The following is a 27,205-nucleotide window of genomic DNA, read 5'->3' as shown; positions in this document are numbered from 1 at the left end:
TTGGACCTGGGATATTGGACAAGTACTCACTCTTCTCTTTGAAACAAAAACAAAATCACTTGAAATCTTAACAAAAGAGTGTTGTCTTTATGTCTGAAATCTCACCATGTTGCAGATAGAAGGGGCATTTGTGCAAGGGTTAGGATGGGTAGCTCTAGAAGAAGTCAAATGGGGAGATGCAGCTCAAAAATGGATTAAACCGGGGATTCCCTTCAACTTATAGGTTTCTCTTCTCAAGGTATATAAAAAGCACACACCCAAAGCTTTGTTACTTTACTTACAAGTCAAGAAACTGACCCAAGATACATTGGTCAAAAACAGTTGGTGAGCCTCCGTTTTCTTTGCGATTAAAGATGCGATCAAAGCGGCTAGAGCCGAGGTGGGTCTTGGCAGGAAATTGAGCGTATATTAGGATGGCTTGTTTCGATGAGTTTATTTCTCCTTTTGTGAGTTTAGATTTCAGCCCTAAGCTTAGTGTTTGAGACATGAGGATGGTAGACTCACAGGTTTTCCCGACATAAGCAAGCAGTAACTTCTGTACCAAGTAGTGTTTGAGACTTTGCTTATGTGACCAAAATCACTGTTTTTTTTTTTTGTTTTTTAGACACAATCAAAATCACTGTCTACTCCGAAATACATGTAACTGATTGTGAATTTTTTGAATTATATATATTTTGTAAATTCTCAAAGCCCATTCTCCCTTACGTTACGATATATTATGTGACGCATCATCATCCTTTGTATTACATTCCACAATACAAAGATGAAACCAGCAGTGGTTAGACCATCTCCAATGCTACACTATAATTTTCTCTATATTTCACTCTAGAATAGAGTAATTCTATTATAGAGTTGGATTTGCTCCAATGGTTCACTCTATAATAGAGTTACTCTATTCTAGAGTGAAATATAGAGTATTCTTGTTTTTTCACTCTATATTTGAAGTAAAAAAATGAGATTACTCTATATTTCACTCTATTATAGAGTAACTCTATTATAGAGTAACTCTATTATAGAGTGAACCATTGAAGCAAATTCAACTCTATAATAGAGTTACTCTATTTTAGTGTAAATTATAGAGGAAAAAATAGAGTCCCCTTAGAAATGCTCTTACAACTTCGACAGTATTATGAAGCAAAGTGTAAGGAGTTTTGGCGCACAGAGAAACTGACAACTGACTCTCTCAGTCAATTACATAATCAATCATGTTTACTTATTGGAATAGCTCTTTATTCAATATTCAATAAACTAATACAAAAGCTAGAGCGAAAAGAATTTCCCATTAATTGTATTTGTCGGTTTCTGTCCTAAATATAGTTAACTAATCAACCATGATAATTGAGAAGTACTTTAATTATTATTGAATGACCACCAAAAGTAAAAAAGTAAGTCTATAAGAACGCCTCTCAGACTAACCATCTAACCTAGCTTTGAAATTTTATGCAACTTTGGGATTTAGCCATCTTCTTCCCCTCTCTTCGTATACGACCACCAAATGGAATTTGAGGGAGGAGTGTTGTTACCATTGTTTCACGAGCATCCTATGATGCCTTGGAATGATCTGAGGAGAGGTGAGTGTTGTGGGAGATATGAATCACAGAGTGACGGCTACTATTGTAAACTCTGTGTCTTTTTCGTCCACAAGAAATGTGGCAACAACGAGCTCTCTCAATTCATCGACCACCCATCTCACCCCAATCACACTCTCCAGCTTCGACATGATAAAGGAGGTAACATATGTGATTTATGTGGTTGGAAAATCGCAAAGCTATGCTATCGTTGTCAGATGTGTGACTTCGACTTGGATCTACACTGTGCCAAGTACCCACCACCAGATGTTATTGACAATTTTGAGACTCATCCCCACAAGCTCACACTTGTCAAGGAACCGATTTTGTTCAACTGTTCTGCTAAATGCGGGAAGGCTAGTGTTGGACTTACTTACAAATGTGATGAATGCGATGTAGCCTTCCACGTGGATTGTGTATGGCACCCAGCAACAGATCATCCGACAGAGGTAAACCATCCTTACCACTCCTTGCATCCTCTTAAGCTCCTCACAGGTCCGCCACCGGACTATTCTGATGGTAAATGTCGTCTTTGCGGAACAGAGATTGACAAAGAATTGTTTTATAATTGTTCTTCTTGCAACTTCACACTGGATATGCCTTGTGTTTTGAACCCACCACAAAAATCTCTTGTTGATCCGAAAGTGCATGATCACCAACTCACCCTTCTTCCACGACTCGATTCTTTTACATGTAATGCTTGCGGTCTAAAAGGAGATCGAAGCCCTTACGCATGCTTTGATTGTGGTTTCATGATCCATCAAGACTGTCTTGGCCTTCCACGTGTCATTAACATCAACCGGCATGATCACCGTGTTTCTCGTACTTCCGTTCTTGGTGACGCTGCTATGAATTCTGTGTGCGGAGTTTGTCGCAAGAAGGTGGATTGGACTTGTGGAGGGTTTTATTGTAAGAGGTGTCCTGGCTATGTCTTTCATTCTAAATGTGCTACCAGAAATGATGTGTGGAACGGGAAAGAACTCGAAGGAGTACCCGAAGAAGAAGAAGGTACAGAACCATATGTGGTAATAGATGAAAACACAATACAACATTTCAGCCACAAAGAGCATTACCTAAGACGAATCCATGGGAATGGTGTTTTGTATGAGAATAACAAACGATGCAGCGCATGCATCCATCCCATCGGTCTCCAATCCTTTTATGGATGTATGGATTGTCATTTTTCTCTCCATCAGAAGTGTGCTGAATGTCCTAAAAAGAAAAGGCATGTACTACACAATGAACGCCTCACTTTAGTTACAAACAAGGACCTAGAAGTCTTCAGTTGTGATGCTTGCTATCGAAGGTCCAATGGTTTCATGTACAAGGATGGGGGTAAGGAGTTTGATGTCTTGTGCGGTTCAATTTCTGAGCCATTTCTCCATCCAAGTCATCCCCATCATCCCTTATATTACATTCCAACAGAAGAAGTAGAAATATGCAATGGTTGCAAAAACAGCAAGGAAGATTATGTGCTCAGGTGCATTGAAGATGATTGTAGATTTGTATTGTGCTTCAAATGCGCCACTCTACCACAAGTGGTGAAGCACAGAGTAGACGATCATCCTCTCTCACTGTGCTATGGCGAAGAGGAAGAGGCAAGTGGTAAATATTGGTGTGATATTTGTGAGAGAGAAACCAATCCAAAGGAATGGTTCTACACTTGTAAAGATCAGCGGGCTAGTTTGCATACAGAATGTGTGCTCGGAGACTCTGCAGGGCTCATGCCAAGAAGTATAGCAGAGATTTGGTGCAAATCGTTTGAGGTGGAGCTCAATAATAGTGTAACTCGTCCGTTTTGCAAGGGGCGGTGTAAGGATCGTTGCAAGTACCCTATCTACTTCAAGTTGCTTGGAAGAACCTCAGAGACATACCTTTGCTCCGTTTCTTGCATATTTTGGTTTCATTGATGAGGAAAGATGTTTATTCGTTTAAGTTTCTTATATTCTTCCTTGGACAAGTTCACTTCCATTATGAATTTGATGATCTCTATCGAACTTATTTTTATTTTATTTTAAAAATGTGAGCTGTTTTCTTATAAATTTATAGGTAACAGATTCTTGAGGACTAAAAGAACAATCACTGTGAATCATAGTGTAACCGAGTATTGTTGTCCTACACATCACCATTCTTTGTGTTGTCTCTGCCTATTCAAACATGGAAGAAAGATGTGTCTCTCTTCTCTTGGGTAGAAAATGATTGTTTATCAAAGCATTTTCTATAAACTATTATAGAAGAAAATCGTGAAGTTAATTACCCTGGAAATTGGAACTCTTTTACTCCTTTTGTGAGTTAAGTGTTTGAGACTTTTCAGTTTAGTGTTTGAGACTTTTCAGTTTCATCAGGTGGTAAACTTTACAGATCGACACCAAAATCACAGGTTTCCCCGACATAAACGGTAACTTCTGTGTCAAGCTACGACACAAAAGTGATGTATATCCTTCAACTTAGGTCATGCTCATCAAAATAGTTGCAAGTATAATGTGAAAAAAAATCTATAAGGCTATCCTGAAAGAAACCCTTGGATTATAGACTTTACAGTCTTCCTGCATATGAACAAAGAAAAAACAAAAAAAAAAAGAGAGTAGAATAAGTTAACTAGCATGAGCGAACAAAATTCATGTTGTACTTAAGAAAGAGAGAACTATTTGGATCCCTTCAAGTTTGGCAAGAGACTTAACATAAGTTATAGGAATCATGAAGCAGACAATAATTAAGAATCAGAAGATTGTAATCGTTGTTCAGAAAACGTCGCGTGGTTCAGGAGTCCACTGTGTTAACCATATTGTGGGGGTTATGGCATTGATGCGTTTGAGCACAAACATGTGTTTCCCACCGTGATTTGAAGGAGGCAAATGCTGCCAGAATTATATAGCCTCTTGATCGTCCACCATCTTTTCTGGTTAAGTAAACAATACTACGCATTTGGAGAAAAAGCAAAAAGAAAACCAGAAAAGTAAAAGAGAAAACAAAGCGGACAACCCCACGTTAAGCATAGAAAACCTTTTCTTTATCGAAATATGAAAACAAAGAAAGAGAAAGAGATGCCCACACTGTTCAACCTCATGACTTCTTCTTTTTCTTAATACACGTATTCAACCCCTTCCTCTTTCTTCATCTTCTTTAGTATACGAGAGAGAGAGAGAGCAAATGGAATCTGAGGGAGTGTGGTTACCATTTCACGAGCATCCTATGATGCCTTGGAATGATCTGAGGAGAGGTGATTGTTGTGGAAGATATGAATCACAGAGTGACGGCTACTATTGTAAACTCTGTGTCTTTTTCGTGCACAAGAAATGTGGCAACGACGAGCTCTCTGAATTCATCAACCACCCATCTCACCCCGGGCACACTCTCGAGCTTCAACATGAATCAAGTAACAGATGTGACTTTTGTCGTTGGAAAATCTCAAAGCTATTCTACCGTTGTGACATGTGTGACTTCGACTTGGATCTACACTGTGCCAAGCAACAACCACCAAATGTTATTGACAATTTTGAGACCCATCCCCACAAGCTCATACTTCTCAAGAAAGGGACTAAGTTCGACTGTTCTGCTAAATGCGGGAAGGCTAGTGGTGGACTTCCTTACAAATGTGATGAATGCGATGTATCCTTCCACGTGGATTGTGTATGGAACCCAGCAATAAAGCTAAATTACTCACCAGAGGTAAACCACCCTTACCACTCCTTGCATCCTCTTAAGCTCCTCACAGGTCCACCACCGCACTATTCTGATGGTAAATGTCGTCTTTGCGGAACAGAGATTGGTGAATATTTTTATCATTGTTCTTCTTGTAACTTCACTGTGGATTTCCATTGTGTTCTTATTCCACCACAAAAATCTCTTGTTGATCCGAAAGTGCATGATCACCAACTCACCCTTCTTCCAAGACTCGATTCTTTTACATGTAATGCTTGCGGTCTAAAGGGAGATCGAAGCCCTTACGCATGTTTTGATTGTGGTTTCATGATCCATCAAGATTGTCTTGGCCTTCCACGTGTCATTAACATCAACCGGCATGATCACCGTGTTTCTCGTACTTCGGTTCTTGGTGACGCTGCTATGAATTCTGTGTGTGGAGTTTGTCGCAAGAAAGTGGATTGGACTTGTGGTGGGTTTTCTTGCAAGAGGTGTCCTGGCTATGTCGTTCATTCTAAATGTGCTACCAGAAAAGATGTGTGGAATGGGGAAGAACTAGAAGGAGTACCTGAAGAAGAAGAAGATATAGAACCATATGTGGTGATAGACGACAACACAATACAACATTTCAGCCACAAAGAGCATTACCTCAGATTCAATGAGAATGGTGTTTTGTATGAGGATACCAAACGATGCAGCGCATGCACCCATCCCATCGGTCTTCAATCTTTTTATAGCTGTGTGAATTGTGATTTTTCTCTACATCAGAATTGTGCTGAATGTCCTAAAAGGAGACGACATGTACTACACAATGAACGGCTCACTTTAGTTACAAACAAGGAGCTACAAGTCTTCAGTTGTGATGCTTGCTATCGAAGGTCCAATGGTTTCATGTACAAGGATGAAGATAAGGATTTTGATGTCTTGTGCGGTTCAATTTCTGAGCCATTTTTCCATCCAAGTCATCCCCAACATCCCTTATATTACATTCCAACAGAAGAAGTAGAAATATGCAATGGTTGCAACAGAAGGGAATCACATGTCCTCAGGTGCATTGAAGGTGATTGTGGATTTGCATTGGGATTCAAATGCGCCACTCTACCACAAGTGGTGAAGAATAGAGTAGACGATCATCCTCTCTCACTGTGCTATGGCGAAGAAGAGGAGGCAAGTGGTAAATATTGGTGTGACATCTGCGAGAAAGAAACCGATTCAAAGGAATGGTTCTACACTTGTAAAGATCAGCGGGCTAGTTTGCATACAAGTTGTGTGCTCGGAGACTCGACAGGGCTCATGCCAAGAAGTTTAGCAAAGATTTGGGGCAAATCGTGTCAGGTGGGGCTCAATGATAGTGTAACTCGTCCGTTTTGCAAGGGGCGGTGTAAGGATCGTTGCAAGTACCCTATCTACTTCAAGTTGCTTGGAAGAACCTCAGAGACATACCTTTGCTCCGTTTCTTGCACATATTGGTTTCGTTGATGAGGAAAGATGTTTTATTCGTTCAAGTTTCTTATATTCTTCCTTGGACAAGTTCACTTCCATTATGAATTTGATGATCTCTATCGAACTTATTTTTATTTTATTTTAAAAAGGTGAGCTGTTTTCTTATAAATTTATAGGTAACAGATTCTTGAGGATTTAAAGAACAATCGCTGTGAATCATAGTGTAACCGAGTGTTGTTATCACCATTCTTTGTGTTATCTCTGCCTATTCAAACATGGAAGAAAGATGTATCTCTCTTCTCTTGGGTAGAAAATGATTGCTTATCAAAGCATTTTTCAGTAAACTATTATAGAAGGAAATCGTGAAATCAAAGCATAACACAATGTCTCAACTCTCAACACTCTTGAACTTTCATGTAGGTCACAGGGGAAGCAGAATATACTGATGCCCCAGTGCCTCCAAATCTTCACGTGGTTTTGCTGGTATGTTTCTTGCCAAATACGGTCCAGCAGATAATAAGACTGGACCTGTGGTAGCTGATGAAGAATTATTTGCTACAGATGTGGTCACATGTGTGGGACAAGTAAGAAGACTTGAAACTTTTTATTTCTTAGATTATCGCTAAACTGTGTCTGGATTTTTTCAGGTCATTGGTGTGGTTGTTGCGGATACACATGAAAATGCTATATTACCAGCAATATTATCAATCAAGGAGGCTATTGCTGCTAAAAGTTTCCACCCAAACACAGAGAAAATGCTAAGGAAAGGAGATGTAGAGCTATGCTTTCAGTCAGGTCAGTGAGATAGGATAATAAATGGAGAGGTTCAAATGGGCAGCCAGGAACACTTTTACATGGAGCCCATGGTAGTTTGGTCTGGACAAGTGATGGTGGCAACGAAGGTATCATCATCCTCTGTGGTTATTAGATAAAGCGTTTTCTTATTAATTGTTATTCCGATACTATTTACAGGTTGGGTTTACTAATGGTGGGAAAGTATTGGCGTATGACCTTGAAGTCTACAACAATGGTGGAAACTCTTTGGATCTTTCCCAAGCTGTTCTTGAGATTGCCATGTTTAACTCTGATAATGTCTATGAGATCCCACATGTGAGGATCAGAGGGAACGTTTGCTTTACTAACTATCCTAGCAACACTGCTTTCCGAGGCTTTGGAGGTCCGCAAGGCATGCTTATAACCGAAAACTGGATCCAGAGAATCGCAGCTGAACTGGATAGAAGCCCTGAAGAAATCAAAGTGAGTTGAAGAAATCATAATGTTCCTGAAAGTTCATAGGAATTTTTTCTCATGTTTTGATGTTTTCTTGCGTGTCAATTTAGGAGATGAACTTTCAAGTGGAAGGCTCTATCACACATTACTCTCAGTGTATTCAGCATTGCACACTGCATCAGCTCTGGAAGGAGCTGAAAGTGTCTTGCAACTTTCTAAAGGCTCGTAGAGAAGTCGACGATTTTAATAGCCACAACCGGTGGAAAAAGCGTGGTGTGGCTATGGTTCCTACAAAGTTTGGCGTTTCATTTACCAAAAAGTTCATGAACCAGGTAAGAAACAGTCCACTTTGCACTACCATTTCTTGCGAAGCAAGAAACAGAGTTTTTGTTACTTATCCATTTTTTATTTTGGGTGTTAGGCAGGTGCTCTTGTTCATGTGTACACAGACGGCACTGTTTTGGTGACACATGGAGGTGTAGAGATGGGTCAAGGATTGCATACGAAGGTTGCCCAAGTTGCTGCTTTTGCCTTTAACATTCCCCTTAGTTCCGTTTTTGTATCAGAGACGAGCACCGACAAGGTAATATTTATAATATAAAGTGTTAAGAAATAATATGTAACTATGTTTCAGGCACAAAACTGTTCGTTGCTCTATATTTTGATAGGTTCCAAATGCGTCACCAACCGCTGCTTCTCTGAGCTCTGCATGTACGGTGCTGCGGTTTTGGACGCTTGTGAGCAGATTAAAGCACGAATGGAGCCTCTTGCCACTAAGCTCAGTGGCAACTCCTTTGCTGAGGTAACTCAATGAAACATTCTTTGCCTTTTGATGAATAAAACTCTCTTAACCTGCTTTGTTTTGATTGGTATGTAGCTGGCAAGTGCATGCTATTTTCAACGAATAGACCTCTCTGCTCATGGCTTTTACATTGTTCCCGATGTTGGCTTTGACTGGATCTCCGGTAAAGGAAACCCATTCAGATATTACACCTACGGAGCTGCATTTGCGGAAGTTGAGATCGATACATTAACCGGTGACTTTCACACAAAAACGGTCGATATAAAGTTGGACCTGGGATATTCTCTTAACCCAGCCATAGATATTGGACAAGTACTTGAAACAAAACCACTTGAAATCATTAAGACAAGAGTGTTGCGTTTGTGTCTGAAACCTGAACATGTTTTGCAGATAGAAGGAGCATTCGTACAAGGGTTAGGATGGGTAGCTCTAGAAGAAGTGAAATGGGGAGATGCATCTCATAAATGGATTAAACCAGGGAATCTACTCACTTGTGGACCTGGTAACTACAAGATACCTTCCTGTTCGAAATCCCTCCAGACTGGCACAAGATATCTCCATCAAAATTGCCTACACAAAAAAAAAAGATAAGTCTCCTTTTCAATATTTTGGTCAATTATCCATTACCACTAAATAATACTTCACACTTTGTGCAAGTCGTGGATTCTTGATTAATTATTTATCAATTATTCATTCGCTGAGTCAATGTTATAAATTATTGTATACTTTGAACGATTGTTCCCATAGATAATTGACAAGCTACCTTGCATAACTCTCCAAAGCATTATTAAATAGTTTCTTACGAATTATTTTCAACTTCTAATGTCTTTGTTTAATAGAATGGAGCGTAATTTCACGGTGAACTAAGGGCTAGGCCATACCAGTCAGCTCGGAAGCTTACAGACCCTGCTCATTTCTGGCTCTCGTCTGATAAACGAGCTTGATCACTGCATCACACAAGCTCGCCACACTGACGGGATAGTACAAGCTCCTCGTCTTCGTTAAAGACGAAACCGAGTGACAGGAAGTTCTTGCCTCATCTTTAAGACGAGACCGCTGTAGCAAGTGCTGTCTCTTCTTCATCCCGAGATCGCTGTATCCCAAGAAGCCCAAGGACAGCTCTGGCCTTTGCTTTCACACAGCAAAGGGAATCGGTCGCATCTTTCTACCCGACAAAGGCTTTAACCTTGGCATGAGCGTGAGAATAGGAGGAGAGCTCCTTCATGACGAGGAGAAGGTTCAATTGGTTATGATCATGTCGATGACAACCTCTCCAACAAGGTCTTGCTTCTTCAAGAAAGCTCTCTAGACAAGCACGTCATTACCGGCAAGCTCTTCAAGGCCTCGTTTGCGTGCCTCCGTTCAAGGTCCATCTCGTCTCACCTCGTCGATGACTGCTCTTGTTGCGACAGAAGCCTTGAGATCGTGCGGGTTAACGCCGAGCAACAGTCATGTGATTTACTAGGCACAAGTCAACGCCAAACAACAATGTAAGTTCAAGCTCGTCCGGTACACCGCCGAGAAACAGAGGTGATCATGTGATCTCGGCACCCGGTTTCTTATGGCTTCATCACCATGACGTCTTCAAAGCTCCATCAACGAAGCTTCTTGCGGGCCTAAAGCTCCATCACTTGCTCGACGGTCACGAGGCTAAAGGTCATGCACGCACGTCAGCCATCAAGAAGCTCGAGCTCAAGTTCAAGGATCAAGAGGCTCAAGCTCATGCACACTCCTAAGTTATCTTCCTCACTAGGCCTGTGGTACTCTCTCGACGCTTCATGCTTAACCTCCGCTTTGAACATGAACCGGCATACGAGTTTGTCATCTCAAAAAAAAAATACGAAGAAGAGGTTGCAAAAGGAAACGAGCTCTCAACAGTGAGGAACAAAGATAAAGTCATCAGCTTTGAGTTCACCGTCATCTCAGCTCTGATAAGAGCGATCCATTGAGATCGTCAGCACAAAATGTCATCACGTCCACAATAACTTCTTTGTCAAGTTACAAACAAGGCTCATCCTCAAAGATAAGTATCTTATAACCTTTATGAGATAATTACGGTTGATTGATTTGTTGTTTGCAACCTGTGCATAATGATTAGTAATTGATAAATTACTAACATCATATGCAATAGCCGAGCATTAACACAAGTTAAACTATCGCTTGCTTATCAATTATACAAAACTTGGCTGGTTCTTTTGGTTAACCTTGATCTGATCATGCTTTTTGTTGTGAACCAGAGTTGATTAGATCGTTGAGCCAAAGAGAATCAACAAGTGAGTGCTACTGTCATGTCCTCATGCTTGGAATGGCGATCTCTCAGCTACAAACTTGTCTGAATCAGCACAAGCCGGCGCTTTCTTACGTCATCATGCCTGACGAACACACAAGCCAATAACTTGCTCGGCACACACGATCTCAACACGAGACTTCGGGTCGGCAAAGTTCGGTAAACTTATTTTTACTAGGCACGAGTTTAAATTCAACTTGCTTTATATTAGGCACAAATTTGCATTAGACTCACTTATTGTTAGACACGAGTTTACAAAAACTCATCTTTGACAAGGCATGAGTTTACAGAAACTCTCCTACTACTAGGCACGAGTTCTCAGTAAATTCGCCTCTGTCTCAGCATGAGTCAAGTAAACTCGTCTTTCACTAAGCACGAGTTTAAAGCAAACTTGCCTTTTACTAGGCACAAGTTCGAAGTAAACTCGCCTAAACCATCATAGGCATGAATGTGTCTAGTTTATTGTCTAATAAACCCTATTCGTAAAATTCACAGAGATCGACTTCATCTCTCTCTACGAACTTGGGGGGACTTATTGTTGGGGGTAGATTTACATTCTACCTCAAGGCCCATTAGACAATAAATTAGACCCATTTTACTATGAAACTCTAGTCATCTTTCTTCTATAAATAAGGAATTATCTCCTTATTAGACGGGGGGTCTTCTTCTTCATTTTAGACTTAGAACACTTCTTACAAAGGGTTTATGAATTATTAGATTTATTTACACTTGTAATCCTACATGTAATACAATCTTAAATCAATAAATTCTTTTGATGTTCATTTCTCATTTGATTCTTTTAAGATTTCTCCTAAACCTCAAGAATCTAAGCTTTTATCTTTAGATTCTTTATTTGATTGATTCCAACAAACATCACAAAGATAAACACCATTTTTGGATCAAACACTAACCATTTCGATCACCGGACCACCGAACGAATCAGACAGAGGAGCACGCGTCTCTGTGTTTCCTGTACACCGTCGTTCGGTTCCTCGTCGCCATCAAAGCCAAATCAAACTCCAAACACAAGAGAGATTGATAAAGAATTGTTTTTATCATTGTTATTCTTGTAACTTCACCTTGGATATGCCTTGTGTTTTGATGGAACATGTCGTCTTTGCCTTAGAATTGTTTTGAACCCCCCACTCATGATCACCAGCTCACTCTTCTTCCAAGACTCGATTTTTTTTTTACATGTAATGCTTGTGGCCTCAAGGGAGATCAAAGCCCTTACATATGTGTTCCATGTGGTTTCATGATTCATCAAGACTGTCTTGGCCTTCCACGGGTCATTAACATCAATCACCGTGTTCATCTACTTTTTATCAATGGAGACTGTTTTTCCTTCCAAGACTATTGTTTCTCCTAATGTTTTCAGCTCTACGTTTTCTGCAATATCTTCCCTTGAGAACGAAGAGCACAGTAACCCTCAGTCTTACATGTAAAATGCTTGGTAAAGGTTTGTTATAAAAAAAAGTCTGATTGATATGTTTCATATATTATCCCGGGTTTGAAACTCTGGACTCAATGAATCAGAACATGCTCGAGGAAAGATTTTAAACAGCTGAAACGATGTCTCTATAATGATACATCCAAGAAAGACAGTGACGACAATGAACCAGAATTATTTCTCAGCTGATCGTCTATCTAAATAACAAAAGTGATGCATAACCTTCAACTTAGGTCATGGTCATCAAAATAGTTGCAACTATAATGAGAAAAAAATCTGTAAGGCTATCCTGAAAGAGGCAAATGCTGCCAGAACTATAGCTTCTTGAGCGTCCACCATCTTTCTTCGTTACGGTTATGCAGCTGATAAGTGACAATACTACGCATTTGGAGAAAAAGCAAAAAGAAAACCAGAAAAGTAAAAGAGAAAACAAAGCTGACAACCCCACCTTAAGCATAGGGAACCTTTTCTTTATCGAAATATGAAAACAAAGAAACTTGAGAGGGGATAATGTTTGAGTGGCCAGAGAAAGAGATATAGCTTTGAGAAAACACACCACACCATTATTCAAGAGATCTATCTCCATTATTCAATCTTTCCTTCTTCTTCTTCATCTTCTTTAGTATACTAGAGAGCAAAATGGAATCTGAGGGAGGAGTGTTGTTACCATTGTTTCACGAGCATCCTATGACGCCTTGGAATGATCATCATATGAGGAAAGGCGATTGCTGTGATTGCTTTGAACCTCAGAGTGATGGCTACTATTGTAAACTCTGTGATTTCTTCGTGCACAAGAAGTGTGGCGACGAGCTGTCTGAATTCATCAGCGACCACCCATCTCACCCCGATCACACTCTCCGGCTTCAAGAAAAACGAGAAGATCACGTATGCTATATATGTGATAGTAAAATCCAAAATCTATCCTATCGTTGCGAGATGTGTGACTTCCACATGGATCTACACTGTGCCAAGTACCCACCACCAGATATTATTGAAAATTTTGAGATGCATCCCCACAAGCTCACATTTGTCAAGGAACTGAGCGCCTTCCACTGTTCTGCAAAATGCGGGAAGACTTCTGCATATGCTGCAGGATTTTCTTGTGGATTTTATTACCAATGTAATGAATGTGATGCTGTAGCCTTTCATGTGGAATGTGTATGGCACCCAGCAGCACTAGAGCACTCAACAGAGGTAAACCACCCTTATCACTCCTTGCATCCTCTTAAGCTATTCAAGGGTCCACCACCTGACTATTCTGATGGTAAATGTCGTCTTTGCGGAAGAAAGGTTGATAAAGAATTGTTTTATCATTGTTCTTCTTGTAACTTCACCTTGGATTGGCGTTGTGTTGTGAATCCGCCACCACAATCTCTTTTGAACTTGAAAGCTCATGATCACCAACTCAAGCTTCTTCCAAGACTGCTTTCATTCACATGTAATGCTTGTGGGCTCAAGGGAGATCGAAGCCCTTACATGTGTGTTCAATGTGATTTCATGATCCATCAAGGCTGTCTTGGTCTTCCTCGTGTCATTAACATCAATCGACATGATCACCGTGTTTCTCGTACTTTGCTTCTTGGTGATGGTGCTATGAATTCTGTATGCGAAGTTTGTCACAAGAAGGTGGACTGGACTTGTGGAGGATTTTCTTGTCAGACGTGCCCTAACTATGTTGTTCATTCTAAATGTGCTACCAGATATGATGTTTGGAACATGAAAGAGCTTGAAGGAGTACCTGAAGAAGAAGAAGATATAGAACCATATGTGGTGATAGACGACAACACAATACAACATTTCAGCCACAAAGAGCATTACCTCAGATTCAATGAGAATGGTGTTTTGTATGAGGATACCAAACGATGCAGCGCATGCACCCATCCCATTGGTCTCCAATCCTTTTATGGATGTATGGATTGTGATTTTTCTCTCCATCAGTGCTGTGCTAAATGTCCTAAAAAGAAAAGGCATGTGTTACACAATGAACGGCTCACTTTATTTACAAACAAGGAGCTAGATACCTTCGGATGTTATGCTTGCAGTCGAATGTGCAATGGATTCATATACAAGGATCGGTATACGAAGTTGGATGTCTTGTGCGGTTCAGTTTCTGAGCCATTTGAACGTCATCACCACCATCCCTTATATTACACTTTCGTATTATCTGACAATTCCATTGAAGAGACGGGAATATGCAATGGTTGCAACAATAAGGAATATCGTCTACTCAAGTGCATTGAAGATGATTGTGGATTTGTAATATGCTTCAAATGTGCCACTCTACCACAAGTGGTAAAGCACAGAGTAGATGATCATCCTCTCTCACTATGCTATGTGGAAGAAGAAGAGGCAAGTGGTAAATACTGGTGCGACATCTGTGAGAGAGAAACCGATCCAAAGAAATGGTTCTACACGTGTAAAGATCACTTGGCTAGTTTGCATACAAAATGTGTGCTCGGAGACACTGCAGGACTCATGCCAAGAAGCGTACCAAAGTTGTTGGGCATACCGCATGAGGTGGTGCTGAATAATAGTGTAACTCGCCCATTTTGCATTCGGTGCAAGTCTCGTTGCATGTACCCTATCTACCTCAAGGTGCTTGGGTCCCCAGATATATGCTTTTGCTCTGTTGAGTGCTCTCTTGTTTACGTTTGATATGGGAAGAGGTAGAGCGAAATGAACAATCATAATATTAATAAATATTAATAAGCCATGGAGGCAAAGCATAGGTTGATGATTATATTCTCTCACTATGCTATGGAGAAAAGGAAAAGAAAAATTTACACTTAGACATACTTTATCTCTACTCTATATCACTTTAGCATACTTTTCCCATGTCAAGTACTTTTGTACGTGCTATTGTCTAAATTACCCCTGAAATTAATTATCTTTCTATTTCCCTTACTTTTATCGTGACCCAACTCTTTGTGAAGCTTTACCTTTCTCTTTTTTCCTTTTATTCTTCAATACAAATTTTTATTTCACGAGAAAAGAATCCAAAAAATAAAAAAATATTTAAAGAGGCGATTCAGTTGGAAGTGATGATGACAAAGTTTTCTTCGACGGTGGAAGCGTTAGATTTCAAGGAAGCTTAACGTTCATAGGTGAAGTTCGCTCGCTCTCACCGCGTCGTTGAGTCAGATCTGAGTCACCTTCTATTCTTCACTTTTTTCTTGCTCGTAGATATCGAGATGAAAGATAATGAAACCAAAGGTTAAGCGAAGAATAGTGATGCCATATACCTTTTAATCATAAATATGGTGGATTTATGATTTTCTTCCTCTATATTTTGATTTTTTTTGTTTAATGGACGGTGAGATTCAAAACGAGAGGTGAGAAAGCTGGAAGAAAAGAAAAAGATCCAAAGCTTATAACCACACTTGCCTAACCACATCAATAAGCCAATGAACCAAATTTTATAACCATACTTGCTTATAAAATAATTTCTCCATAACCACAATTATTGAATTGTAATGGTCAGCAAAAAGTTATTAAAAAACAAATTATGAATCTCAAAGAAATGACCACAATTTTTTAATGATCATACCTATACTATGATCTTGACCACAAATGTATGTTCTTACTAACTGCACCTTCTATTATAACATAACAACTCATTCCCAAATCAACCATACATTACGTTAATATGCATAACTAAAAAAAATTTACTATACAGTTAAACACAAAATAAAAAAAACTTCTTATGTACCACGAAACACACATCCATCGGATCAAATTTAATTTGCACTAATTCAATTGTCACTATAAAAGCACAAGACTCCAGAAACCTACCAACTAGTCACGAGACTTTTCGTAAAGGGCATTTTTGTCACAATAATTCAAAAGTAAGACACAAAGTACACCACCAGCTACAAGTATGTTAAACTGTAAAAGTGGAAGCCGAAAGTACCTATATACGTAAAGCTCTCAAAGGAAAATGGCAAATACTGGTGTGACATTTGGTAAGAAAGATACCAATCCAAAGAACTGGTTCTACACGTGTGTGCTCGGAGACACTAGGTGGCTCATGCCAGGGAACACGCTGAAGTATTTTGGCATACCATTTGAGGTACATCACGTCCATTTTTGGCATACCATTGCAATACGCTATCATCTTAAAGGTCTGGTACATACATTTGCTCTGTGAGATGAATTAACAAGCTTCTCTTTGGGGTCCATGCTATAATCAACCTCTCTCACAATTTCAAGAGTAATCTGCAATAGTAACTAAGGTTGAAAAAGATTATAAGCATTTTGATTAGACAAGCGGAAGCGAGTATACAAGTTTGTAATCTACTTTTTATCAATGTACGTAATGTGACTTCATTATCCATGGAAATATTTGAAACAGCTGAAACGATGTCTCTATAATGATACATCCAAGAAAGACAGTGACGACAATGAACCAGAATTATTTCTCAGCTGATCGTCTATCTAAATAACAAAAGTGATGCATAACCTTCAACTTAGGTCATGGTCATCAAAATAGTTGCAACTATAATGAGAAAAAAATCTGTAAGGTTATCCTGAAAGAGGCAAATGCTGCCAGAACTATAGCTTCTTGAGCGTCCACCATCTTTCTTCGTTACGGTTATGCAGCTGATAAGTGACAATACTACGCATTTGGAGAAAAAGCAAAAAGAAAACCAGAAAAGTAAAAGAGAAAACAAAGCGGACAACCCCACCTTAAGCATAGGGAACCTTTTCTTTATCGAAATATGAAAACAAAGAAACTTGAGAGGGGATAATGTTTGAGTGGCCAGAGAAAGAGATGCCCACACTGTTCAACCTCATGACTTCTTCTTTTTCTTAATACACGTATTCAACCCCTTTCTCTTTCTTCATCTTCTTTAGTATACGAGAGAGAGAGAGAGCAAATGGAATCTGAGGGAGTGTGGTTACCATTTCACGAGCATCCTATGATGCCTTGGAATGATCTGAGGAGAGGTGATTGTTGTGGGAGATATGAATCACAGAGTGACGGCTACTTTTGTAAACTCTGTGTCTTTTTCGTCCACAAGAAATGTGGCAACGACGAGATCTCTGAATTCATCGACCACCCATCTCACCCCGGGCACACTCTCGAGCTTCAACATGAATCAAGTAACAGATGTGACTTTTGTCGTTGGAAAATCTCAAAGCTATTCTACCGTTGTGACATGTGTGACTTCGACTTGGATCTACACTGTGCCAAGCAACAACCACCAAATGTTATTGACAATTTTGAGACCCATCCCCACAAGCTCATACTTCTCAAGAAAGGGACTAAGTTCGACTGTTCTGCTAAATGCGGGAAGGCTAGTGGTGGACTTCCTTACAAATGTGATGAATGCGATGTATCCTTCCACGTGGATTGTGTATGGAACCCAGCAATAAAGCTAAATTACTCACCAGAGGTAAACCACCCTTACCACTCCTTGCATCCTCTTAAGCTCCTCACAGGTCCACCACCGCACTATTCTGATGGTAAATGTCGTCTTTGCGGAACAGAGATTGGTGAATATTTTTATCATTGTTCTTCTTGTAACTTCACTGTGGATTTCCATTGTGTTCTTATTCCACCACAAAAATCTCTTGTTGATCCGAAAGTGCATGATCACCAACTCACCCTTCTTCCAAGACTCGATTCTTTTACATGTAATGCTTGCGGTCTAAAGGGAGATCGAAGCCCTTACGCATGTTTTGATTGTGGTTTCATGATCCATCAAGATTGTCTTGGCCTTCCACGTGTCATTAACATCAACCGGCATGATCACTGTGTTTCTCGTACTTCGGTTCTTGGTGACGCTGCTATGAATTCTGTGTGTGGAGTTTGTCGCAAGAAAGTGGATTGGACTTGTGGTGGGTTTTCTTGCAAGAGGTGTCCTGGCTATGTCGTTCATTCTAAATGTGCTACCAGAAAAGATGTGTGGAATGGGGAAGAACTAGAAGGAGTACCTGAAGAAGAAGAAGATATAGAACCATATGTGGTGATAGACGACAACACAATACAACATTTCAGCCACAAAGCATTACCTCAGATTCAATGAGAATGGTTGTTTTGTATGAGGATACCAAACGATGCAGCGCATGCACCCATCCCATCGGTCTTCAATCTTTTTATAGCTGTGTGAATTGTGATTTTTCTCTACATCAGAATTGTGCTGAATGTCCTAAAGGAGACGACATGTACTACACAATGAACGGCTCACTTTAGTTACAAACAAGGAGCTACAAGTCTTCAGTTGTGATGCTTGCTATCGAAGGTCCAATGGTTTCATGTACAAGGATGAAGATAAGGATTTTGATGTCTTGTGCGGTTCAATTTCTGAGCCATTTTTCCATCCAAGTCATCCCCAACATCCCTTATATTACATTCCAACAGAAGAAGTAGAAATATGCAATGGTTGCAACAGAAGGAATCACATGTCCTCAGGTGCATTGAAGGTGATTGTGGATTTGCATTGGGATTCAAATGCGCCACTCTACCACAAGTGGTGAAGAATAGAGTAGACGATCATCCTCTCTCACTGTGCTATGGCGAAGAAGAGGAGGCAAGTGGTAAATATTGGTGTGACATCTGCGAGAAAGAAACCGATTCAAAGGAATGGTTCTACACTTGTAAAGATCAGCGGGCTAGTTTGCATACAAGTTGTGTGCTCGGAGACTCGACAGGGCTCATGCCAAGAAGTTTAGCAAAGATTTGGGGCAAATCGTGTCAGGTGGGGCTCAATGATAGTGTAACTCGTCCGTTTTGCAAGGGGCGGTGTAAGGATCGTTGCAAGTACCCTATCTACTTCAAGTTGCTTGGAAGAACCTCAGAGACATACCTTTGCTCCGTTTCTTGCACATATTGGTTTCGTTGATGAGGAAAGATGTTTTATTCGTTCAAGTTTCTTATATTCTTCCTTGGACAAGTTCACTTCCATTATGAATTTGATGATCTCTATCGAACTTATTTTATTTTATTTTAAAAAGGTGAGCTGTTTTCTTATAAATTTATAGGTAACAGATTCTTGAGGATTTAAAGAACAATCGCTGTGAATCATAGTGTAACCGAGTGTTGTTATCACCATTCTTTGTGTTATCTCTGCCTATTCAAACATGGAAGAAAGATGTATCTCTCTTCTCTTGGGTAGAAAATGATTGCTTATCAAAGCATTTTTCAGTAAACTATTATAGAAGGAAATCGTGAAATCAAAGCATAACACAATGTCTCAACTCTCAACACTCTTGAACTTTCATGTAGGTCACAGGGGAAGCAGAAATATACTGATGCCCCAGTGCCTCCAAATCTTCACGTGGTTTTGCTGGTATGTTTCTTGCCAAATACGGTCCAGCAGATAATAAGACTGGACCTGTGGTAGCTGATGAAGAATTATTTGCTACAGATGTGGTCACATGTGTGGGACAAGTAGAAGACTTGAATGAAACTTTTTATTTCTTAGATTATCGCTAAACTGTGTCTGGATTTTTTCAGGTCATTGGTGTGGTTTGTTGCGGATACACATGAAAATGCTATTACCAGCAATATTATCAATCAAGGAGGCTATTGCTGCTAAAAGTTTCCACCCAAACACAGAGAAAATGCTAAGGAAAGGAGATGTAGAGCTATGCTTTCAGTCAGGTCAGTGAGATAGGATAATAAATGGAGAGGTTCAAATGGGCAGCCAGGAACACTTTTACATGGAGCCCATGGTAGTTTGGTCTGGACAAGTGATGGTGGCAACGAGGTATCATCATCCTCTGTGGTTATTAGATAAAGCGTTTTCTTATTAATTGTTATTCCGATACTATTTACAGGTTGGGTTTACTAATGGTGGAAAGTATTGGCGTATGACCTTGAAGTCTACAACAATGGTGGAAACTCTTTGGATCTTTCCCAAGCTGTTCTTGAGATTGCCATGTTTAACTCTGATACTGTCTATGAGATCCCACATGTGAGGATCAGAGGGAACGTTTGCTTTACTAACTATCCTAGCAACACTGCTTTCCGAGGCTTTGGAGGTCCGCAAGGCATGCTTATAACCGAAAACTGGTCCAGAGAATCGCAGCTGAACTGGATAGAAGCCCTGAAGAAATCAAAGTGAGTTGAAGAAATCATAATGTTCCTGAAAGTTCATAGAATTTTTTTCATGTTTTGATGTTTTCTTGCGTGTCAATTTAGGAGATGAACTTTCAAGTGGAAGGCTCTATCACACATTACTCTCAGTGTATTCGCATTGCACACTGCATCAGCTCTGGAAGGAGCTGAAAGTGTCTTGCAACTTTCTAAAGGCTCGTAGAGAAGTCGACGATTTTAATAGCCACAACCGGTGGAAAAAGCGTGGTGTGGCTATGGTTCCTACAAAGTTGGCGTTTCATTTACCAAAAAGTTCATGAACCAGGTAAGAAACAGTCCACTTTGCACTACCATTTCTTGCGAAGCAAGAAACAGAGAGTTTTTGTTACTTATCCATTTTTATTTTGGGTGTTAGGCAGGTGCTCTTGTTCATGTGTACACAGACGGCACTGTTTTGGTGACACATGGAGGTGTAGAGATGGGTCAAGGATTGCATACGAAGGTTGCCCAAGTTGCTGCTTTTGCCTTTAACATTCCCCTTAGTTCCGTTTTTGTATCAGAACGAGCACCGACAAGGTAATATTATAATATAAAGTGTTAAGAAATAATATGTAACTATGTTTCAGGCACAAAACTGTTCGTTGCTCTATATTTTGATAGGTTCCAAATGCGTCACCAACCGCTGTTCTCTGAGCTCTGCATGTACGGTGTGCGGTTTTTGGACGCTTGTGAGCAGATTAAAGCACGAATGGAGCCTCTTGCCACTAAGCTCAGTGGCAACTCCTTTGCTGAGGTAACTCAATGAAACATTCTTTGCCTTTTGATGAATAAAACTCTCTTAACCTGCTTTGTTTTGATTGGTATGTAGCTGGCAAGTGCATGCTATTTTCAACGAATAGACCTCTCTGCTCATGGCTTTTACATTGTTCCCGATTGGCTTTGACTGGATCTCCGGTAAAGGAAACCCATTCAGATATTACACCTACGGAGCTGCATTTGCGGAAGTTGAGATCGATACATTAACCGGTGACTTTCACACAAAAACGGTCGATATAAAGTTGGACCTGGGATATTCTCTTAACCCAGCCATAGATATTGGACAAGTACTTGAAACAAAACCACTTGAAATCATTAAGACAAGAGTGTTGCGTTTGTGTCTGAAACCTGAACATGTTTTGCAGATAGAAGGAGCATTCGTACAAGGGTTAGGATGGGTAGCTCTAGAAGAAGTGAAATGGGGAGATGCATCTCATAAATGGATTAAACCAGGGAATCTACTCACTTGTGGACCTGGTAACTACAAGATACCTTCTGTTCGAAATCCCTCCAGACTGGCACAAGATATCTCCATCAAAATTGCCTACACAAAAAAAAAAGATAAGTCTCCTTTTCAATATTTTGGTCAATTATCCATTACCACTAAATAATACTTCACACTTTGTGCAAGTCGTGGATTCTTGATTAATTATTTATCAATTATTCATTCGCTGAGTCAATGTTATAAATTATTGTATACTTTGAACGATTGTTCCCATAGATAATTGACAAGCTACCTTGCATAACTCTCCAAAGCATTATTAAATAGTTTCTTACGAATTATTTCAACTTCTAATGTCTTTGTTTTAATAGAATGGAGCGTAATTTACGGTGAACTAGGGCTAGGCCATACCAGTCAGCTCGGAAGCTTACAGACCCTGCTCATTTCTGGCTCTCGTCTGATAAACGAGCTTGATCACTGCATCACACAAGCTCGCCCACTGACGGGATAGTACAAGCTCCTCGTCTTCGTTAAAGACGAAACCGAGTGACAGGAAGTTCTTGCCTCATCTTTAAGACGAGACCGTGTAGCAAGTGCTGTCTCTTCTTCATCCCGAGATCGCTGTATCCCAAGAAGCCCAAGGACAGCTCTGGCCTTTGCTTTCACACAGCAAGGGAATCGGTCGCATCTTTCTACCCGACAAGGCTTTAACCTTGGCATGAGCGTGAGAATAGGAGGAGAGCTCCTTCATGACGAGGAGAAGGTTCAATTGGTTATGATCATGTCGATGACAACCTCTCCAACAAGGTCTTGCTTCTTCAAGAAAGCTCTCTAGACAAGCACGTCATTACCGGCAAGCTCTTCAAGGCCTCGTTTGCGTGCCTCCGTTCAAGGTCCATCTCGTCTCACCTCGTCGATGACTGCTCTTGTTGCGACAGAAGCCTTGAGATCGTGCGGGTTAACGCCGAGCAACAGTCATGTGATTTACTAGGCACAAGTCAACGCCAAACAACAATGTAAGTTCAAGCTCGTCCGGTACACCGCCGAGAAACAGAGGTGATCATGTGATCTCGGCACCCGGTTTCTTATGGCTTCATCACCATGACGTCTTCAAAGCTCCATCAACGAAGCTTCTTGCGGGCCTAAAGCTCCATCACTTGCTCGACGGTCACGAGGCTAAAGGTCATGCACGCACGTCAGCCATCAAGAAGCTCGAGCTCAAGTTCAAGGATCAAGAGGCTCAAGCTCATGCACACTCCCTAAGTTATCTTCCTCACTAGGCCTGTGGTACTCTCTCGACGCTTCATGCTTAACCTCCGCTTTGAACATGAACGGCATACGAGTTTGTCATCTCAAAAAAAAAAATACGAAGAAGAGGTTGCAAAAGGAAACGAGCTCTCAACAGTGAGGAACAAAGATAAAGTCATCAGCTTTGAGTTCACCGTCATCTCAGCTCTGATAAGAGCGATCCATTGAGATCGTCAGCACAAAATGTCATCACGTCCACAATAACTTCTTTGTCAAGTTACAAACAAGGCTCATCCTCAAAGATAAGTATCTTATAACCTTTATGAGATAATTACGGTTGATTGATTTGTTGTTTGCAACCTGTGCATAATGATTAGTAATTGATAAATTACTAACATCATATGCAATAGCCGAGCATTAACACAAGTTAAACTATCGCTTGCTTATCAATTATACAAAACTTGGCTGGTTCTTTTGGTTAACCTTGATCTGATCATGCTTTTTGTTGTGAACCAGAGTTGATTAGATCGTTGAGCCAAAGAGAATCAACAAGTGAGTGCTACTGTCATGTCCTCATGCTTGGAATGGCGATCTCTCAGCTACAAACTTGTCTGAATCAGCACAAGCCGGCGCTTTCTTACGTCATCATGCCTGACGAACACACAAGCCAATAACTTGCTCGGCACACACGATCTCAACACGAGACTTCGGGTCGGCAAAGTTCGGTAAACTTATTTTTACTAGGCACGAGTTTAAATTCAACTTGCTTTATATTAGGCACAAATTGCATTAGACTCACTTATTGTTAGACACGAGTTACAAAAACTCATCTTTGACAAGGCATGAGTTTACAGAAACTCTCCTACTACTAGGCACGAGTTCTCAGTAAATTCGCCTCTGTCTCAGCATGAGTCAAGTAAACTCGTCTTTCACTAAGCACGAGTTTAAAGCAAACTTGCCTTTTACTAGGCACAAGTTCGAAGTAAACTCGCCTAAACCATCATAGGCATGAATTGTCTAGTTTATGTCTAATAAACCCTATTCGTAAAATTCACAGAGATCGACTTCATCTCTCTCTACGAACTTGGGGGGACTTATTGTTGGGGGTAGATTTACATTCTACCTCAAGGCCCATTAGACAATAAATTAGACCCATTTTACTATGAAACTCTAGTCATCTTTCTTCTATAAATAAGGAATTATCTCCTTATTAGACGGGGGGTCTTCTTCATTTTAGACTTAGAACACTTCTTACAAAGGGTTTATGAATTATTAGATTTATTTACACTTGTAATCCTACATGTAATACAATCTTAAATCAATAAACTCTTTTGATGTTCATTTCTCATTTGATTCTTTTAAGATTTCTCCTAAACCTCAAGAATCTAAGCTTTTATCTTTAGATTCTTTATTTGATTGATTCCAACAAACATCACAAAGATAAACACCATTTTTGGATCAAACACTAACCATTTTCGATCACCGGACCACCGAACGAATCAGACAGAGGAGCACGCGTCTCTGTGTTTCCTGTACACCGTCGTTCGGTTCCTCGTCGCCATCAAAGCCAAATCAAACTCCAAACACAAGAGAGATTGATAAAGAATTGTTTTATCATTGTTATTCTTGTAACTTCACCTTGGATATGCCTTGTGTTTGATGGAACATGTCGTCTTTGCCTTAGAATTGTTTTGAACCCCCCCACTCATGATCACCAGCTCACTCTTCTTCCAAGACTCGATTTTTTTTTACATGTAATGCTTGTGGCCTCAAGGGAGATCAAAGCCCTTACATATGTGTTCCATGTGGTTTCATGATTCATCAAGACTGTCTTGGCCTTCCACGGGTCATTAACATCAATCACCGTGTTCATCTACTTTTTATCAATGGAGACTGTTTTTCCTTCCAAGACTATTGTTTCTCCTAATGTTTTCAGCTCTACGTTTTCTGCAATATCTTCCCTTGAGAACGAAGAGCACAGTAACCCTCAGTCTTACATGTAAAATGCTTGGTAAAGGTTTGTTATAAAAAAAAGTCTGATTGATATGTTTCATATATTATCCCGGGTTTGAAACTCTGGACTCAATGAATCAGAACATGCTCGAGGAAAGATTTTAAACAGCTGAAACGATGTCTCTATAATGATATATCCAAGAAAGACAGTGACGACAATGAACCAGAATTATTTCTCAGCTGATCGTCTATCTAAATAACAAAAGTGATGCATAACCTTCAACTTAGGTCATGGTCATCAAAATAGTTGCAACTATAATGAAAAAAAATCAAGGCTATCCTGAAAGAGGCAAATGCTGCCAGAACTATAGCTTCTTGAGCGTCCACCATCTTTCTTCGTTACGGTTATGCAGCTGATAAGTGACAATACTACGCATTTGGAGAAAAAGCAAAAAGAAAACCAGAAAAGTAAAAGAGAAAACAAAGCTGACAACCCCACTTAAGCATAGGGAACCTTTTCTTTATCGAAATATGAAAACAAAGAAGAAACTTGAGAGGGGATAAGTTTGAGTGGCCAGAGAGAAGAGATATAGCTTTGAGAAAACACACCACACCATTATTCAAGGAATCTATCTCCCTTATTCAATCTTTCCTTCTTCTTCTTCATCTTCTTTAGTATACTAGAGAGCAAAATGGAATCTGAGGGAGGAGTGTTGTTACCATTGTTTCACGAGCATCCTATGACGCCTTGGAATGATCATCATATGAGGAAAGGCGATTGCTGTGATTGCTTTGAACCTCAGAGTGATGGCTACTATTGTAAACTCTGTGATTTCTTCGTGCACAAGAAGTGTGGCGACGAGCTGTCTGAATTCATCAGCGACCACCCATCTCACCCCGATCACACTCTCCGGCTTCAAGAAAAACGAGAAGATCACGTATGCTATATATGTGATAGTAAAATCCAAAATCTATCCTATCGTTGCGAGATGTGTGACTTCCACATGGATCTACACTGTGCCAAGTACCCACCACCAGATATTATTGAAAATTTTGAGATGCATCCCCACAAGCTCACATTTGTCAAGGAACTGAGCGCCTTCCACTGTTCTGCAAAATGCGGGAAGACTTCTGCATATGCTGCAGGATTTCTTGTGGATTTTATTACCAATGTAATGAATGTGATGCTGTAGCCTTTCATGTGGAATGTGTATGGCACCCAGCAGCACTAGAGCACTCAACAGAGGTAAACCACCCTTATCACTCTTGCATCCTCTTAAGCTATTCAAGGGTCCACCACCTGACTATTCTGATGGTAAATGTCGTCTTTGCGGAAGAAAGGTTGATAAAGAATTGTTTTATCATTTTTTTCTTGTAACTTCACCTTGATTGGCGTTGTGTTGTGAATCCGCCACCACAATCTCTTTTGAACTTGAAAGCTCATGATCACCAACTCAAGCTTCTTCCAAGATGCTTTCATTCACATGTAATGCTTGTGGGCTCAAGGGAGATCGAAGCCCTTACATGTGTGTTCAATGTGATTTCATGATCCATCAAGGCTGTCTTGGTCTTCCTCGTGTCATTAACATCAATCGACATGATCACCGTGTTTCTCGTACTTTGCTTCTTGGTGATGGTGCTATGAATTCTCGTATGCGAAGTTTGTCACAAGAAGGGGACTGGACTTGTGGAGGATTTCTTGTCAGACGTGCCCTAACTATGTTGTTCATTCTAAATGTGCTACCAGATATGATGTTTGGAACATGAAGAGCTTGAAGGAGTACCTGAAGAAGAAGAAGATATAGAACCATATGTGGTGATAGACGACAACACAATACAACATTTCAGCCACAAAGAGCATTACTCAGATTCAATGAGAATGGTGTTTTGTATGAGGGGATACCAAAACGATGCAGCGCATGCACCCATCCCATTGGTCTCCAATCCTTTTATGGATGTTGGATTGTGATTTTTCTCTCCATCAGTGCTGTGCTAAATGTCCTAAAAAGAAAAGGCATGTGTTACACAATGAACGGCTCACTTATTTACAAACAAGGAGCTAGATACCTTCGGATTTATGCTTGCAGTCGAATGTGCAATGGATTCATATACAAGGATCGGTATACGAAGTTGGATGTCTTGTGCGGTTCAGTTTCTGAGCCCATTTGAACGTCATCACCCCCATCCCTTATATTACCACTTTCGTATTATCTGACAATTCCATTGAAGAGACGGGGGAATATGCAATGGTTGCAACAATAAGGAATATCGTCTACTCAAGTG

At 40.2% G+C, this 27,205-nt stretch overlaps 5 protein-coding genes and 2 pseudogenes across 8 annotated transcripts in view; all 7 read left to right on the top strand.

Moving 5' to 3' along the window:
* LOC103836769 (xanthine dehydrogenase 1) overlaps positions 1 to 27,205 on the top strand; it is a 57,260-nt gene that overhangs the window by 9,673 nt on the left and 20,382 nt on the right. The window contains exon 15 of one of the 2 annotated variants that reach the window (XR_004451767.1): positions 322 to 379. Coding sequence is in view for 1 of the 2 variants with exons in the window: in XM_033280890.1 (XP_033136781.1) it covers positions 437 to 482 (46 nt within the window). In the remaining variant the exon portion in view is untranslated. Of the gene's footprint in view, positions 1 to 321; positions 380 to 436; positions 585 to 27,205 lie in introns of those variants that run through there. The other variant, XM_033280890.1, reaches the window with a different exon arrangement.
* The window catches only part of LOC103836770, a 50,268-nt gene that overhangs the window by 3,511 nt on the left and 19,552 nt on the right, over positions 1 to 27,205 (top strand). The window contains exon 2 of one of the 3 annotated variants that reach the window (XM_033280893.1): positions 120 to 228. The exons of 1 other annotated variant lie outside the window; for it this stretch is intronic. In XM_033280893.1, coding sequence (XP_033136784.1) covers positions 120 to 198 — 79 coding nt within the window. In that variant the 3' untranslated portion in view covers positions 199 to 228. Of the gene's footprint in view, positions 1 to 115; positions 229 to 27,205 lie in introns of those variants that run through there. One more of the 3 variants, XM_018654977.2, reaches the window with a different exon arrangement.
* Positions 1,481 to 6,801, top strand: LOC117128471. The gene is made up of 2 exons (XM_033280906.1): positions 1,481 to 2,405; positions 4,714 to 6,801. The coding sequence occupies exons 1-2, from the start codon at positions 1,496 to 1,498 to the stop codon at positions 6,687 to 6,689; spliced, it is 2,886 nt and encodes a 961-aa protein (XP_033136797.1). The 5' UTR covers positions 1,481 to 1,495; the 3' UTR covers positions 6,690 to 6,801.
* Positions 6,996 to 11,754, top strand: LOC117125765 (xanthine dehydrogenase 1-like). Its single transcript, XM_033280905.1, has 8 exons — positions 6,996 to 7,237; positions 7,301 to 7,555; positions 7,626 to 7,910; positions 7,994 to 8,215; positions 8,305 to 8,466; positions 8,552 to 8,685; positions 8,761 to 8,997; positions 9,076 to 11,754. Exons 2-7 carry the CDS (start codon positions 7,484 to 7,486, stop codon positions 8,789 to 8,791), a joined length of 906 nt encoding a protein of 301 aa, XP_033136796.1. The 5' UTR covers positions 6,996 to 7,237; positions 7,301 to 7,483; the 3' UTR covers positions 8,792 to 8,997; positions 9,076 to 11,754.
* LOC117128472 lies at positions 12,936 to 15,215 on the top strand. The gene is made up of 2 exons (XM_033280907.1): positions 12,936 to 13,476; positions 13,564 to 15,215. The coding sequence occupies exons 1-2, from the start codon at positions 13,062 to 13,064 to the stop codon at positions 15,075 to 15,077; spliced, it is 1,929 nt and encodes a 642-aa protein (XP_033136798.1). The 5' UTR covers positions 12,936 to 13,061; the 3' UTR covers positions 15,078 to 15,215.
* LOC117128468 lies at positions 16,388 to 19,506 on the top strand (annotated as a pseudogene).
* Positions 17,270 to 26,985, top strand: LOC117128265 (annotated as a pseudogene).

This window comes from Brassica rapa, chromosome A09, assembly GCF_000309985.2.
Source record: "Brassica rapa cultivar Chiifu-401-42 chromosome A09, CAAS_Brap_v3.01, whole genome shotgun sequence".
NCBI classification, from domain to species: Eukaryota; Viridiplantae; Streptophyta; class Magnoliopsida; order Brassicales; family Brassicaceae; genus Brassica; species Brassica rapa.
Note: the sequence above shows the minus strand (reverse complement) of the source record. Positions and strands in the feature narration are given on the sequence as shown.

Bases quoted from the DNA above. Each gene is read 5' to 3' on its own strand.
- LOC117128472 (XM_033280907.1), top strand. From the start codon at position 13,062: ATGGAATCTGAGGGAGGAGTGTTGTTACCATTGTTTCACGAGCATCCT. The intron at 13,477-13,563 runs GTTCTGCAAAAT...GTGATGCTGTAG, and splicing joins GGAACTGAGCGCCTTCCACT to CCTTTCATGTGGAATGTGTA.
- LOC117128471 (XM_033280906.1), top strand. From the start codon at position 1,496: ATGGAATTTGAGGGAGGAGTGTTGTTACCATTGTTTCACGAGCATCCT. The intron at 2,406-4,713 runs GTGACGCTGCTA...AGAGAGAGAGAG, and splicing joins TTCTCGTACTTCCGTTCTTG to AGCAAATGGAATCTGAGGGA.
- LOC117125765 (XM_033280905.1), top strand. From the start codon at position 7,484: ATGGGCAGCCAGGAACACTTTTACATGGAGCCCATGGTAGTTTGGTCT. The intron at 7,556-7,625 runs GTATCATCATCC...TACTATTTACAG, and splicing joins AAGTGATGGTGGCAACGAAG to GTTGGGTTTACTAATGGTGG. The intron at 8,467-8,551 runs GTAATATTTATA...ATATTTTGATAG, and splicing joins CAGAGACGAGCACCGACAAG to GTTCCAAATGCGTCACCAAC.